Source organism: Zootermopsis nevadensis, unplaced genomic scaffold, assembly GCF_977971745.1.
Source record: "Zootermopsis nevadensis isolate Lab colony 2312 unplaced genomic scaffold, Znev_1.0 Znev_ptg000024l, whole genome shotgun sequence".
In the NCBI taxonomy this organism is placed as follows: domain Eukaryota; kingdom Metazoa; phylum Arthropoda; class Insecta; order Blattodea; family Termopsidae; genus Zootermopsis; species Zootermopsis nevadensis.
In genome coordinates, this window is record NW_028259156.1 from 15,192,243 (window position 1) to 15,207,288 (window position 15,046).

Consider the following 15,046-nt stretch of genomic DNA (forward strand, 5'->3'; position numbering starts at 1 on the left):
AACTGTTTCTGCACTCAGAATTATCACGAAATTACATTTCAATATGAAAGAAACACGGATGAACGGATGTCACTTCAACAACAAGAAAATGAAAGAGAAACCTAAAAAAGCCTTCAGGTTTAAAGCTGATTCACTTTAATACCCAAAGGATCAATTTTAAACCAGAAAAAACACCAATGGCGTTGTTTATTTACACATGACGACGAGTGCCTTGTTTTCGGACGTAGTTGTAATAATTATACTGATGGACATGTGTGTACAGTATGCACGTAGGGTAGGATGGGGCGGGAAACGATTATCGTGTAATCAAGTGTAATCCTATCGGAGAGGATTTCATCAGCGTGTGATATGAAAATACATGTAGTTGAACAAAGCTATAATATGGTTGAGTTAGAGAAGCAAATGGAAAAAAGAAGGCCAGTGCCTGATTGGTCGCGTGCACACACACATATATATACCTCACCTGATGGCTATCCACGATAGCGAATTATATGGAATTATTTAGCAGCTTTTGGGAGCTAAAACATTAATTAAACAAAGCTCATATTCCTCCCTCTGTCCCCTCCCCCTTCCCGCAGGTAGTATTGTACTGTAGTAATATCAGCTTTGCTCATGTAATCATTTGGAGCTTTCTACGGGATTTGGGATCCTTATTTTTAATTGCGTGTAAATGTGATCCTGTCCGAAGCCCCGTGGATCTGTCATCAAAACCTATACTGTAGGTCTGTGTGGGCATTATGCAGTGTATAGTCAGGGTACGTTGCTTGGTGAAATGTGGTCGCTAGTCTATGCAGGATTTATGTGCGGTTACGAAATATTATTCATACAAGCGCAACGCAGATAAATGTAAAACACAATGTTAATATGCACAAGGGATAGGAGGCATAGCTGATGAGATTCATAATTTGAGGCACGAGGTACAGGGAAGATGAGACACTTACAGAAAATTATAGTCAGAAAAATGAAGGGAAGTGAATAGCTATCTTCGAGATTGTTGTGTCGTGTTGTCGGGTAGATATTTACCGACGTTTCAGAGATACTTCCTGCCTCAATCATCAGGGCGATGAGTAAATTATCGCCAGACAAGATTTCGCGGTTCAAAATTCTAGAAGACAGCCATAATATTAATATTTGCCGTGGGAACCTAAAACGTCACATGAATCTTTTTGGCTAATCGAAAATACAGAGCCTAATTGTCACTGCAGTGTAAAGTAGTTTGATTCTAGTAATTAAATGTAGGAAAATCAGTGACCTACAAGACGCAGAAACTCTAGTACATCAATGTAAGCCAAAATGAAAGTAGCCCTAAATTAGTGTCCATACAAAATTTCACACCAATCAGCAATGTAGTCAAGAAGATAAAACGGACGAATATACACGGTTTTAACTTTGTGTATATTGAGCTGAAAGTAAGCTTAAAAATGGCGCAAGATACGGAATAGAATAATCAGTTTGCTGCGTCTCTAGAACTGCGTGAAATATCCCGAACCGACACCTGCATTTCCAGACAGTTTATAGGTCCAGTGAATGTGTCAAGATTCAAGCGCCTGGAAACCAGCTTTCTACGTCGTAGGTCCGGGTTCAATCCCTGTACTCTCCATCAAGGATTTGTGTGGAACAAAGCGTCACGCATCTCTCTGGAACTTCGGGGTTGTCCTGTCAGTCGCCACTCCATCATTATTTCATACTGATCCAGCACAACCTATGGGCCACGTGACAGTCCCGACTAGTCGATACATTATAGCAACTTCGTTCTTAAGCTGGAGTTTCACCTCTCAAAAGGCACGTATAGCTGGAGTCTGAAAAAGTACACCACGATTTGTTCTAACGTGTGTATATTGTTAGTTAATATCAGATGTTTAGAAATTTTATTTTTTTCCTCAGCAAATTTACTTCAACGAACTTTTACACCGATTACATTCTGACACCAGACCGACTTGGAAATTGGTTAACAACTATTAATTATTTTGTCCACTATTTAGCGTCCATGTTATCGATAAAATATAAGTTACAGTAGGCGAGTAGCTAGTCTCAACGTGTTGATCGCTTTCCTTACAACTGGTTTCTGGCTACTTTCTCTTTGTTTAATTGTTTAATTTTAACCGTCTAATCACAATAAAATATTTTATTAAATATTAAAATATTATTACTACAATTAACATTTAATATTTTAAATATTAAATGTTAATTGTAGTAATAATATTTTAATTTTTAATAAAATATTTTATTGTGATTAGACGGTTAAAATTAAACAATTATAATCATCACAATATGACGCAACATTATCATCTCATTACTTTCTCTTTACAAACACACCCGTTCATCTCCAAGTCCGTAGCACAAAACAGACTGGCATCTCGAATCTCGGTTAAATTACTACTGTACATCCTGGCCGACGCCTGAATTAGATGTTTTCATGAGCAGCATGAGTGAAAATAAGAAAATGTTTTTCGGTTGTCAGTCCATTCAGCGATATGCGAATAATAGTGTCTGTAGTGCGTAGTTTGTGTGTATAAATTAGTCTGGTGGTTTTGAAATGAATTCATTGCAGTATTTGAATACGTGGTTCAAAGCCGATTAAAATATGATGTCTGTTTTATTTATATCGATTTACATTCGTTATCGTGAGCTTATAATGAAACGAGGGGACGTTATGTGCACAGTATGTTACAGAAGCCCTAATCAATAACTGATTAATGAATAAATTACTATAGAATGCTGACATAATCACATAATATTCGTACATGCGTAACTGTGGCTCAGAAGTTTAATTAGTTATCGCACACTTGTTAATTACGATTCAAATTAATGTCAACTGCAAAATTGCTGTTTTCACATTTAATTTTTGAAATTAAGAAACCAAAAATTAACATCTTGTACCTAAGTCTTTGCACAATGGTACCAGAGGACCATTTCATATTCTGTAGCAGTTTGCCTGTGCATGCTATTGGTTCGCGTATGAGGGATCTTGGTATTCGATTAGCAGAGGGACTTCTGTAGCTTTGTACGAGTTGGTAAGTAAGACGAAACCATGGAGATGTCTGTCTTTCGGAATCTTGCACCGAAAAGTCTGGTGTAAGTTTACCGACGTTTCAAAGGTGCTTGCTGCTTCCATAATTAGAGCAGTAAACACACCTGAAACGTCGGTAAATTTATACCGGACTTCACCGCTGCGAGAACCTGAAATATCACGAGACGAAACCAGTTTTGATTTGCATTTTTCCATTCACAATTGCTACGTTTACTTTTAAAATCGGTGTTGTAATTTTCTTTGGGGATAGAAGACCAAAGCTGGAACATTTTGTTAGAAATTTCTCTATAAAATCAGTCTCGTAGTCTTTAAATTAGCCAGATCTTTTAAAATAAATTCACGAATAAAACATTTTTGAAGTTGAACCTACTTTTGGGTGCTGAAACCCTGCAAAGTTGGTTTGTTGGTGATGTTTCAGAGGACCAGAGCCAGTGTGGTCTTCTGAAACGTCGGAAACGAGCCAGAGTCCGATAATGAACCACCGTGAAAGTTTAAAATAATTCAGAAACATTTTTCACGTTTACATTAATCGTATGCGACTGAATTAAGCCGCGTCTCTTCTTTGTAGTCCTGCATTATAGCTGTCGTTCTGTTTTCAGAGTTATGTTTAACTGTGGTGATGGCGGCCTCTGCAGCTGCTAAAGCGCTGTAAAAATGTTTTCAGCGAGAGGAAAATGAACAGAATAATTCATAATATGGTTTCAGTCTTATTGGTGTGACCCTGTATTTTAAATTTTTGTATATTTTCTCGTCTGCTCCATGAGTGCTACAAGTTCTGCCTAGTGTCACCCTTCTTTATTAAATTATTCTAATGATATTTGCTGAAGAATGCAGTCTAAATTATGAAGCTCCTTATTGTGCGCCATTCTCCAGCTCTTTTGTCATTTCGTTTCTCTTTTTCTATTGGTTACTGATATTAAAATGGGACCGTATTATCAACATAACCCCCCTCATTCCACTATCTTTATCTTGTTTAGTTATTGTATTTACTTACATTTCCTTATGTTTATCTGATAGCACAGTCGGATCGGCTGTCTGAAAGGGATATTAATTAATTTTCTACCTCAACAGGGATTTGATTAGGCTATGATATAGAACATGTTACCAGTAATTATTAGTAGTTGATACGTCACGGGCTGAGATTTGTGGTTTTAATGTAGGAGGTCAGGTCTGGTGTTCAGCTGGCGTTAAATATGGCTCTTAATTCCGTGGCTTGATAATGAGACTTGACATTGCCTGTCGTGTTTAAGACGACTGGCAGCTTCACGGCACAGATTTGCCGTCATTTTATTAAAATCCTGCGACAGCGTGATAATGTATTGATTTTCATCTAACAGAGAAATAACTGGACAAATCTTGATGTAATAAAATCTTCTTATAACGGAATTCAAAGGACTCTGAATATATTTACATTTAAGGAAATGTTGCGTTCAATACATTTCGACTTAGATAAAGAAATGAATATTCTTGGCTTAAATATTTATGATAATCATATATTGTGCTACCCCTAAGTGCAATAATCAGTTACTATGTAGTAGGTTCATATATTCAGTCTTGTAATTTATTTACTTTATATTTTGTTTATCAGTCGCGTAGTTTGTAAAGGTATTCTGCACGCACTTTGTCGACTGACGGGACTTACTTTTCAAAGCAGCGGAAAGTTCTTCCTCAGGTAAATTCCAGAAAACTGAGAAATTTACAAGAACAGTTATGGGTCTTGAGGAAATAGGGTGGAATGTTGTGGTGGGACGCTGGACTCATAGGGATCAAGTAAGGGACCTGTGTCGGACTCTTGTGAACACAGCAATGAACGTCTATGATTCATAGAATGTGAAGAACTTTCTTGACTAGCTAAGCGATAAAAGAGTTCTCAAGGACTGTTCCGTGGGGTTTGTTAGCATTTAAGTTGCTTGGTCTCTCAGCCAAACCTGTGAGTCAGTTACGATCGGTGGTATAGAATTTAAACGCGTTTTAAAATGTTAATGATAATGTCTGCAGCATAAATTTTTACGGCGAGCTTGAGTTTTCGTTGTTGTAATTTGATATATATTTTTGTTTCAGGGACGGATATTACCGGATACATCACGAATTCAGGACTTCATGCAGCACGCACATGATGAGTACTATTTAATTATTTTAATTATCATCACAATCGTAACATTTTTTGTGCTCTAAATTAAAATAGTTAGTCTTTTCTCTGTTAATTCACATATCTTAGGATTACAAACAGCATCCGTCTAAAGATGAAAACCTTGTTGCTTATAAGCTGGATTTGGTAATTTATAAAAACAGAATAACAAGTATGTAAACGTATTTGAATGATATATATTTGTACTATTAGGACTTTAGTGAGCCCTTACGTTTTAAGTTCCCATTTAACGTCAGAAATGATGCAACGATAATGATATAGATCTAATAAAACCTTAAAATTTTTATGAAATATGAAGTTAAGTTGAAAAACTTGTCATTGTTTCTAGAACACAAATTGAACCGAAACGATATTATAAGACAGATTGCGAAAGATATATATTATGATAACAATCGTATAATTATGCTAACTAAAAGAGAAACAGTACAATAAGGTTCAGTAACATAACAAAAATCTTTATTTCAAAATATAATTAAATGTAACCAAATATTTATGTACTATGTCAGTATTTTTGCAAACGGCGTTTGTCTCTGATGAACATGTCACAGGAAGTGACGTTTTATGTGAGGAAACAACGGTAAATATTATATGTTAATAATATAATCTTCTGATTCTTATGTATTTTTGCACAGATCTTACATATTATAAGATAGGTTCTATTTTTAATTTATCAGATGAAGGGGACTTTGTTGGGACTTTAATTTATTGGTAAATGAACTTGTTAGACCCATGATGGTCCACGGTTATATCGATCAGCATACATTTTAAATTGAAATGCCGATGTGTAACGACATGTGGCAATGTACACAAAATCACAAGACAGAGCGCGGGTGGGCTCCAGTAACAGGGCCATTTCGTGGAGATGTATGGCTCTGTTCGGAGGGTTTAACTTCCTACGGCGACGGAAAACCTCCGTCCAATCCTCTTTTAGTCTTTCTCCTTATCCAGGGAGCTTTTATACAGTCTTACCGGAGGATTTTTTTACTACCCCGGGCACAAGCAGCAGTAGATCAGCTGACCACAGCTACTGCGCTCGCTATACGATAACCATCATTTGTCCAACACATCTCACCACTCATTTTACGAATTCGAGAAAGAAGTAGAAAGTCAAGCTATTTTGTAACTCTTTCAAGCACAGTATCAACTTAGATGTAACAAGTGCTTCAAGATTCAGCAGTTCTTTTTGCCGAGAGCGTATTTATGGGTTTCATATTATCTTAGAATAAACAGCAATTATTTTCTTATATAGTATTAACCGATTGGTCTTTGAAACTGATTGTGAGACGAATTCTGTTTTTTTTTGAGGTAGGAATTGAATTTGTAAATATTTCTTAGAAAAATTTCCTTTTACAGAAGTTTAATAAAGATAATTAATCTTGTATTGTATTATAGTCTCACCAAGGTAAATAAAAGGCGAGTGAAAACAATAGAATTTGTTGCCCAAGAAATAATGATGTTGACAGTATCAACTGAGAAGTGCTTAAGTGTTTTGACGGATTGTATAAACTGAAATTTAAAAAAAAGTAAACCCTCTGAAGCCGAAGCTCGTCTAAATATTTACAAATTCAATTTGAAACTGTAAGAAAACACTTCACTGCTACAAAGATTAATTGGTTTATGCTGTATAAGGAAATAGTCGCTGTTTATTCTGAGAATTATACGGAAACATACTTACAAAATAAAATATCATCAGTTTCCTGAAGATGTAAATTAAATTAAACGTGTGGCTGTGTCATCATAAAACGTAAACTTACTATCATAAATTGGTTACCGCGACTACTAAATTCTTCAGATTTTTTGGCCTAAAATAGGTCGACATTGATTCGCCGGTATCTAGAATGGCATCTTTATAGTTTTCAGATTGAAGCTCTGGGAACCAAGATTCTTCTCAACTGTTGTGCATGGACATTTTCCCTGTTTCATGTTTTTAAGGAAATCGACAATGTTATTGTAATCTCAAGATGTCTGTCTTCTGGGGTACCGTACAGTGAAGTGTAGTAGGTATTGGCTATCGTTCCAGAGGACCTTACTGTCTCCATAGTCACGTAAAGAAGGCAGTGAGCTTCTCTGAAACGTCGGTCAATACCTACCAAACTTCACTGTGCAATATCTCAGAAGACAGCCATCTGCATACTAGGTAAAGCGAGGATCTGAGATCTCACATGTTTGCGATATAATCCACATTCTCGTATAAATTTCGACATAACGCGACAGAGCTGGTTACCAAAATGGTAAAAAATGTGTTGCTATGGTAACGTGTCGACGTACGCAAGTGTTTTGTATGAAGGTAGACATTCATTTTCCGTCATTGTTGACAGGATATGTAATTTTTAATGCTCTGTGAGTGGCAAATAGGATTTAGCTTATTGTTTCAAGTCCTGGTGATGCTAGGAAGTTGTAGACCAGTTAGCTGCAATTTTCGGATCATGAAATGTTCATCTAGTCCAGTGATGAGGGTTATAAGTTAGGGTCGATTTTGTTACAGTTCCTATATTTAAACATTGAAAGTCCCCAGAAAAGCAAATTTGCGCAGTGCTTCCAGAACTTATATTGAATGGTGTGTGACAATTTTTAACTGAAAAGTTACACAGTAATGGCGCAGGGCTGAAATTGATGCAGACAAACGTTTACATTACGCAGATTAAAAACGCAGAGGTATTCTAACCAATGTGACAGTGTGAAGGTAATATAGGCTTAATTTTTCCACTACCATTATATATTTTAAACGTCGCGACCATTACTTATAGATTTCCTTCAATATGGTTGTTTCAAAATGTGTTTACAAATATTTTTAACTACCATTTTAATACAATGTGACGTCGTCTAAGACATTCAGATTTCTTGGTTTTCCTAGAACGTATTGAGGGACATAATCCCTTTTTCCTATTTGTAGCTGCATGCAATATGCGTGTGTGTGTGTGTTCACGTCGTCTTAATAGATTAAACTGTTAGTCTGTTCCGGCTATGATTGAGAATGTTTTTCCATCTTTCCTTTGGTTAATGGGCAAAATTATCGCGGACAGACTTGCAAGTTAATATTGTGTTGGTACCGGATTGTGAGGTATTTTTTTAAAGAATAAAGAGAAATGAGGTGAAGACCACGCTGTGTCCAGAGCTCACCAGTGCCTCAGAGCTTCCATGGTAATTGCAAGGCGGTGGGTGCAATATGTACTATATAGACGCATGCACTGTACTGACGTATGTTTGCACCAGCCACTGTAGAGGGAAGTGGTTGAGGATTGACGTTATAGAGAAGGGATTTGCTTGAAGATGGCGAAGTGAGAAGCAAACAAAGCCAGAGTAACAAACAACACACAGCGGTACGTGTGCTTTTCCAGGGGTGGCCAGACACGATCACTGTTTCAGCCGTGTTGTGACACAATTTTACGCACACTTCACGAAATGAACGCTTGACGAGCCGCTCAACGGATTTGTGTCAAATTTGGTGTTTAGGTCCCTGAACTATAAGCTGTCGGTTGAGTATAATTCTGTTTTATTTCGCCCGTCAAAGTTTAGCTGATATTCGTCGTATGTCGAATTTAGTATAATTTTTCCTGTTCTGTATTGGTGTGAAGCTTACGTTAAAATAAGAACACGGGTTGAGGGTGCTTCAGGAGAGGAGGCAGAGGGGAATATTCGGAACTAAGAGGAAGGAATTAAGAGGAGGGGCTTATTAATTTGAACTGTTATTAAATATTGGAATTTGCGTCGGAAAACCGGAAAGTATAGAATACTTGGAATACTAGACTTTGTTTAGGATAATACTAATAAGTCTTAAATAGTGTAAGATTAAACTCATCTGGCACAGAATAGGGTCCATTCTCAGGCTCTTATGAACACGATAATGTAACTCTGGGTTACATAAAAAGGCGGGGGATATATTGACCAGCTGAGTGATTATCAGCTTCTCAGAAACACCCTGTTTTCGTGGAATTTCGTTATTTTAATGTATTAATAATTGTATCAGTCATGATTTTTGATTTTACAATGTTACGTCACTGTTTTCAAAGTTTATTTACTGTAGAGTTGATGCTATCCTGTTAGTGGATTTTTAAATAAGTTAAGTTGACATTATGCCTCGTGCTCTTTCCTTGTTGGCTTACTGGTTTCCTTCAAATGAAATCTGGGGATAGAACATAAACCCCATTTTAAAATTTATACCAGATAAGCAACGGTCGTATCATTCATAAGACAGGGTTGAGGACTGATTCATACTACGCCCTGAGGTCTTTATACCCTGAACAAGAAGAAATACATTTCAGTATATGCCACTGTAAGCTTTACACATGAATAAAGCCGTAGGAGTCTGTCGTCTGACACGTTGAAATGCTATTCCTATAGTTTCTTGTAACATCGCGGATTTGGTACGCCTGGAATTGCCGGGCTTCTTCAAGCAGGTTAGCGCGTGTGGCAAATGCTTCTGATTTATGTTCGTGAGGTGCCTAGTTAAAGTATCGGCTATCCTCAACAGAATCGTGCATGATTTTACTCAGTTTCACCACGAAAATGCTGAAATAGCACCGTAAACAATGTGACGATCGCTTTATTCTACGTCCCTTTCTCTTCATTGCATGACCCTTTGCTTAAGTATTACGTCTTTAAGACGTAAGGGCAGAGCCGGTCTGGTCGTGCCCCCATCGGGAATCGAATTCCAGTCTTCCAGCTCGCAGCCAGCCAATTCAAATACTGACCTATCTCGGTGTTTGATAAAGCGTCGTTTAATACCGACAAATCAATCAGTCATTTAATTTCAGCGCCAATCATAGCTTGTAATCCATCCATTTTCTCTTCATCTCTTGCATCTCTCTGTCTGTTCTCCACTTCCTTCATTCTTCTCCATTATAGCTCGCTACCTGTCATGGTCCCCTTACAGCATCTCGTGGCTGCAGCAGCAATTTATGGCGTCACAGCTGGTCGCGTTCACTTGGCACAAATCCTCTCTGTGAATGGTTTGAATCCACCGTGCCGTAAGGTCCATGCTCCACATATTTCCCGTTCTCGTGTGCAGGGTGCTTCCGAAACACTTGCATTCCCTTCGCGAGACAAGGAGAACCAGTTGTTTGCTTCCTTCCATTTGTCATTGTCATTACAATGCAAGACAGAACCGATATCTCAGTTCAGTTACGGACTGCTGACTAGACGTCCATAGTTCGATTTAGAGGAGGGATTTTTTTTTCCCGCTTTCGCAATAACTCCTATCTGAGATCCACTTAGTTTTCTGGATTCTGAGGGCCCATTCTCCTGCCATTTATATTTAGAGTACAGATTAAAAATAGGTTATTTAGACCTCTCATAGTTACCGGGAACAGTTATATCCTTTTCAGGAAACATAGATTAGACTCAGAGGGGTTAAACGGAAATTTCAAAACTGTTTCCCTTGCCATAGTAGACTAGATGGGAACAATACTTCCCACTTTAAATTTCTCGCTATTTATGCATAGAAAAACACATTCCAGTTGTTATTATGCTGAAATCATCTGTACTAGAAGGATTTATCGAGACCGTGTCACTTTTAGAAGTTTCAAGGCGTCGGAAGTGGTTTGCTTGAAGGCATTCTATCGGAATTACTATGGAGTGACTGAAGAAAGTTGAGAAAAAGTGTGAATAATTATAGTTGGTTATGGGTCGCGACTGTAACAGGGTACTTCCTAGATCAACACGTAAACATTCTTATGCGGTAGGAATGTGCGGAATTTTACACGTATTCCCCACGAACTTCTATACAAATTCGGAGGGGATATTGTTATTTGCATCTTAGTTAACAGAGAAATATGGTTCAGTTTTGAAGTATAGCTATGTGGAAATATGCACGAGAATTTGAGGAAAAACCGCGGAAAACCGATCAGTCACAGAGCCGAGGTTTGAACAGGTACCTCTATTTTACTTGTTTGGGTCGTTATATCACCCTGCTTTATACGCGCACTTTTCAATATCCATAATTATCTTATTAAATGCTGCATAATCGTGTTAGTAAACACATTGATATGTCTGGTTTATTGGGTTTCTGGACCTTGTCCGTCTTCTCTTATAAAATACAGAATGTTTCGAGGACTGGATCTGTCGATACTCAAAGTCCTAATAAAGAACCTAATAAGCCAGACTGTATTATACCATCGTCAGAACCTTTCCGAATCGATATTGATAAATAACTTAACAAACAAACAAAGATGGCCTCAAAACCCAGAAGATCAGAAATAGTTTTATTGTTCAAATTTTTGCGATACCCGACACATAAAAAATTTGATGGCTACTTTTATGTTTTTCACTATTTTTAAATTTATAATTTTTATGCAATTTTTCTGATACGAATTTCAATAAGAGGAAGTTAATTAAAAATTATTATGTAAAAATCAGACTTAAATATATTTTTATTTATACTGTACTTACACAACGCCTACAGAATTTTTTGGAGGTAACAGCACACACGTAGCTTACATTTGTGTATCTGCCATGTCAGACTGAATCGAACATTGTTTTCGTATAATGCATCTCGATCTCGTCTCCAGTTCTAGTAGAATGGCGAATTTTTTAAAATGATTTTGGAAACTGTTCGCCATTCAGCTGTTCCTCACGTGTGGAGTTACATTTTCGCGGGCTGAATGGAGTCCACTCTGTGCCGTTTCCAATATCTCTGGATAACGGGCCACATAATCCACGGCCAAACACACACACACACACACACACACATTACCACATCAGAAGTGTAATCCGGTTGACAGATTTATAGTCTTAATCATACATGGATTAACTTTGTACAGACTAGGTTTAACCTACTGTTCTACAGCCATATCCCCCCCTTCCTCCCTTCACCTGCTCCTCACTATGTACAAAAATGATATAATATGTATAGTACATGGAGAACTTGTATGTACACTGGGTTTCAGTAATGGTAATAGTACGATGTGGTGGCGAAGGGGGTTTTAGTGGCGTGGGTGGGCGCATGAAGCAACCATGGATTTTGGTCTTGTTCGTTAAAATATTGGAGGGTGTTCTGCAAACGGCACATTAGCACATAGTAATCTACAGGTGTTTATTTGAAAACGATAAAAAATTGTATGTATATGCATGATGGTGGGATGGGGCAAGAGCAGAAGAATAATAATTGAATTTAGTTCAGAAAAATTGTTTCATTTTAGAGCCTACCTTGAAATATAAAAAAAAATCCCGAAGGAATGTTGTGCGTTTTAGGCTATTTCGCGTTTCACTGTTTTCATTTTTTTTGTTTTTTTTTTGTTTAATGTTATTTATGGATTCCAGAATGCGCTACAGACAAGGCTGGATTAAGGGGGTTTTCACCTTCCTCACATATAATCAATATCGACATCACTTTGTGATCAGCTTCTGTTCCTACCGCTGTGTTAGTTCACACGCTAGTGTTCCAACTAGACTTTGCTGAATGTAGTTCCTCTCCAGAATTCAGGGCAACTAAACAATATTGGTTCCGACTGGTGGATCTCTATAATGGAAGAGATAGGCATGGAACCTTTGCATTGAAAAAAATAGAACTTTGATATTTATTTTTTATTGTAAATCTTCGGTTTTATAAAGGAAAGTCAGTCGCCCCAAGCAGCCAATTTGTCTCGTGCAGATCTATCACAAAACCGAGTCAGGATAGAGAATGCGTTCAGTCTTCTAGTAAAATGAACTGGTTACTTAAATATAAATATATTTTTTAGTTATAAACACTCCAAGAATCATATAACGACTTTCAGCTACTCTAGAGGCGCGTATGTGTGTATGTATATGTTATGTATTTATGTCCATGTTTTCTGTCTTAATGCCTTTATCTCGCTTTTAGTAAATCCTACTAGGCGAACAGAAATTAATAGTTTTTAATATCATTTTGAATTCGAAAAAGTCAGAGGGCCTAATTCGTAAACACTGAAGGAAGGGTTGACTCAGCGTATAGATGATGTTTCTAAAATGAAGCAGAATCATTAATTAAGATACCGCAGCGTTCGTTAATGGAACTGGATCACTTCAGACATGATTTTCGTAATGCGACTGTAAGATGCAGAGAAATACTATTTGAAATGTTCTTGTCTGTTTAGCCTCTCCGAATTGTCCGCATGCAGAAAGTGTTCTTTAACTTCTGTCCACAGAGTAAAGTTCTTAGGTCGGACAGTGAAGTAGCAATTGCCTTCAGAGTCAAGTTTAAGGAGCAGTGTTGCTAATCAAGAGGACCAGCCCTGATCCGCCAAAGCTTTACAGCCTCTCCCGACGCTAAGCGTCGGCAGATTAAGCAAGTAGCACGTCCGAAACTTTGCAGCGCCGTAATTGAATTACAACTTGTACTTTGTACATCAAACCGTGGCTTCACGTGTACTGTCATGCCCACAAAAACTGAGTTCTGCAAAAGAGAAGAATTGAGGCGTAATTACGTTCCAACAAGTCTTTTAAAGATCTGGCCTTACAAACTCACAGCTTCCGAATCCTCCAATTCGTAAAATTCTTCAATTTGTTGACCTTATTTACACGAAAAGTAAGAAATAAGAAAAAGAATTGTAGTAATATTTTTAAAAATATTTGTTTCCTGTATAGATTATATATTTGCAAGCCACTGAAGTTCTTTACGACACTAACCCCAAAATGTATTTCTGTTATTATGGTTATTATTACTGATATTATACTGTTATATTACTCGAAGTATACACACACTTTATTGTCTGTGATAGACTATGTTTAGTCTGAATTTGGACCGACGACGGATTAAAAGTGGCGGGAGAAAATTTTAAAGAGCTCCATATGGGCAACAAATATTAGGGTGTTCAAATGAAGTATACGAATTGATGAGACATGCAGCACACTTAGATGTTAAAGGCGTACAAAAATTTGGTTGTAAAGCCAGAAGGAACAGTCCACTCAGAAGACGCAGACATAAATTAATATGGATGTTAATGAATTCTGGTGGAAGTGTGTGGACTGGGTACATCTGGCTCAGGATAGAAAATCTGCCACTTAATCCTAACCTGGGTTACTTGAACTCAGTCCACACAAATTCTATTCAAGATCAATTTAATACTGGCCTCACATCTACATCTAGGTCTTCCAAATTGTCTTACGTTTAGATTTTCCAATAAAATGTTTTCTGCTTTTCTCATCGTTCCATACTCTTTGCATATTGAACCTCTGCTCTCCTGCTTGATTATAAGAGCATAAATTATGGTGGTGAATAATGAATTGGCAAGGATGTGGAAGGAATCTGTCATGGCCTACCTCATATTTGCGTTTTATGCACGAGACGGGAAGATAAGATTCCCAAAGGAATGGTAGCGAGCATTACGGGAATGTGATCTCGGAGTTGAGACTGATCTGAATTTCAGCGGGACGTGTCGCCTGTAACTGTGCTGGAAGCTCCCAGCGCTGTGGCTAATGGAGCCGGCGCCGGTTTCGGATGAGACAACCGGGAGACAAACACTCGTCCGCCCGCCAACCCGACTCAAGCGGTCCGGCCACCCAGTTCGCTGACACTCGATCTAGCGATTTGCCGCCGATCATGCCCTGATTGCGTGTCAGAGCTCAACCGACCCACGCTACTTCTACGTTCCACGTGCTTGTATTTTATTAGTGTACAGGTTGTGATATAGAGCCCTGCAGTTGTTTTGTTTCCGTTTTAAAAATATCAGTCAGTCCTCCTAAAAACAAGAAAATAGCCTATAGAATAAAAAAGTCTTCGTCTTTTCACAGTGCAGAATACACTTGTCGCAAGACATCTCCGAGCTTCGTTGATCACAATAAGCACGCGTTAGTGGCCAAGCAGCTGACGAACGGGAGGGAGGGGAAGCAGTAATGCATAAAACGATTTCCCCCCTAGCCTTTTCAAATATCCCTACCCTTCTTACTGTGACTTATCCCAGGCTCGTAGA

General features: G+C 37.9%; 2 protein-coding genes across 5 annotated transcripts in view; one reads left to right on the plus strand and one right to left on the minus strand.

The window, feature by feature from the left end:
- Window positions 1-15,046, plus strand: part of Cyp4c3 (Cytochrome P450 4c3) — a 162,726-nt gene that overhangs the window by 52,792 nt on the left and 94,888 nt on the right. For both annotated transcript variants that reach the window (XM_087355338.1, XM_022066330.2), the window contains one exon: window positions 5,093-5,151. In XM_087355338.1, the coding sequence (XP_087211464.1) occupies window positions 5,145-5,151 (7 nt within the window). In that variant the 5' untranslated portion in view covers window positions 5,093-5,144. Of the gene's footprint in view, window positions 1-5,092; window positions 5,152-15,046 lie in introns of those variants that run through there.
- The window catches only part of Ptx1 (pituitary homeobox homolog Ptx1), a 65,736-nt gene that overhangs the window by 17,476 nt on the left and 33,214 nt on the right, over window positions 1-15,046 (minus strand). The window lies entirely within an intron of this gene.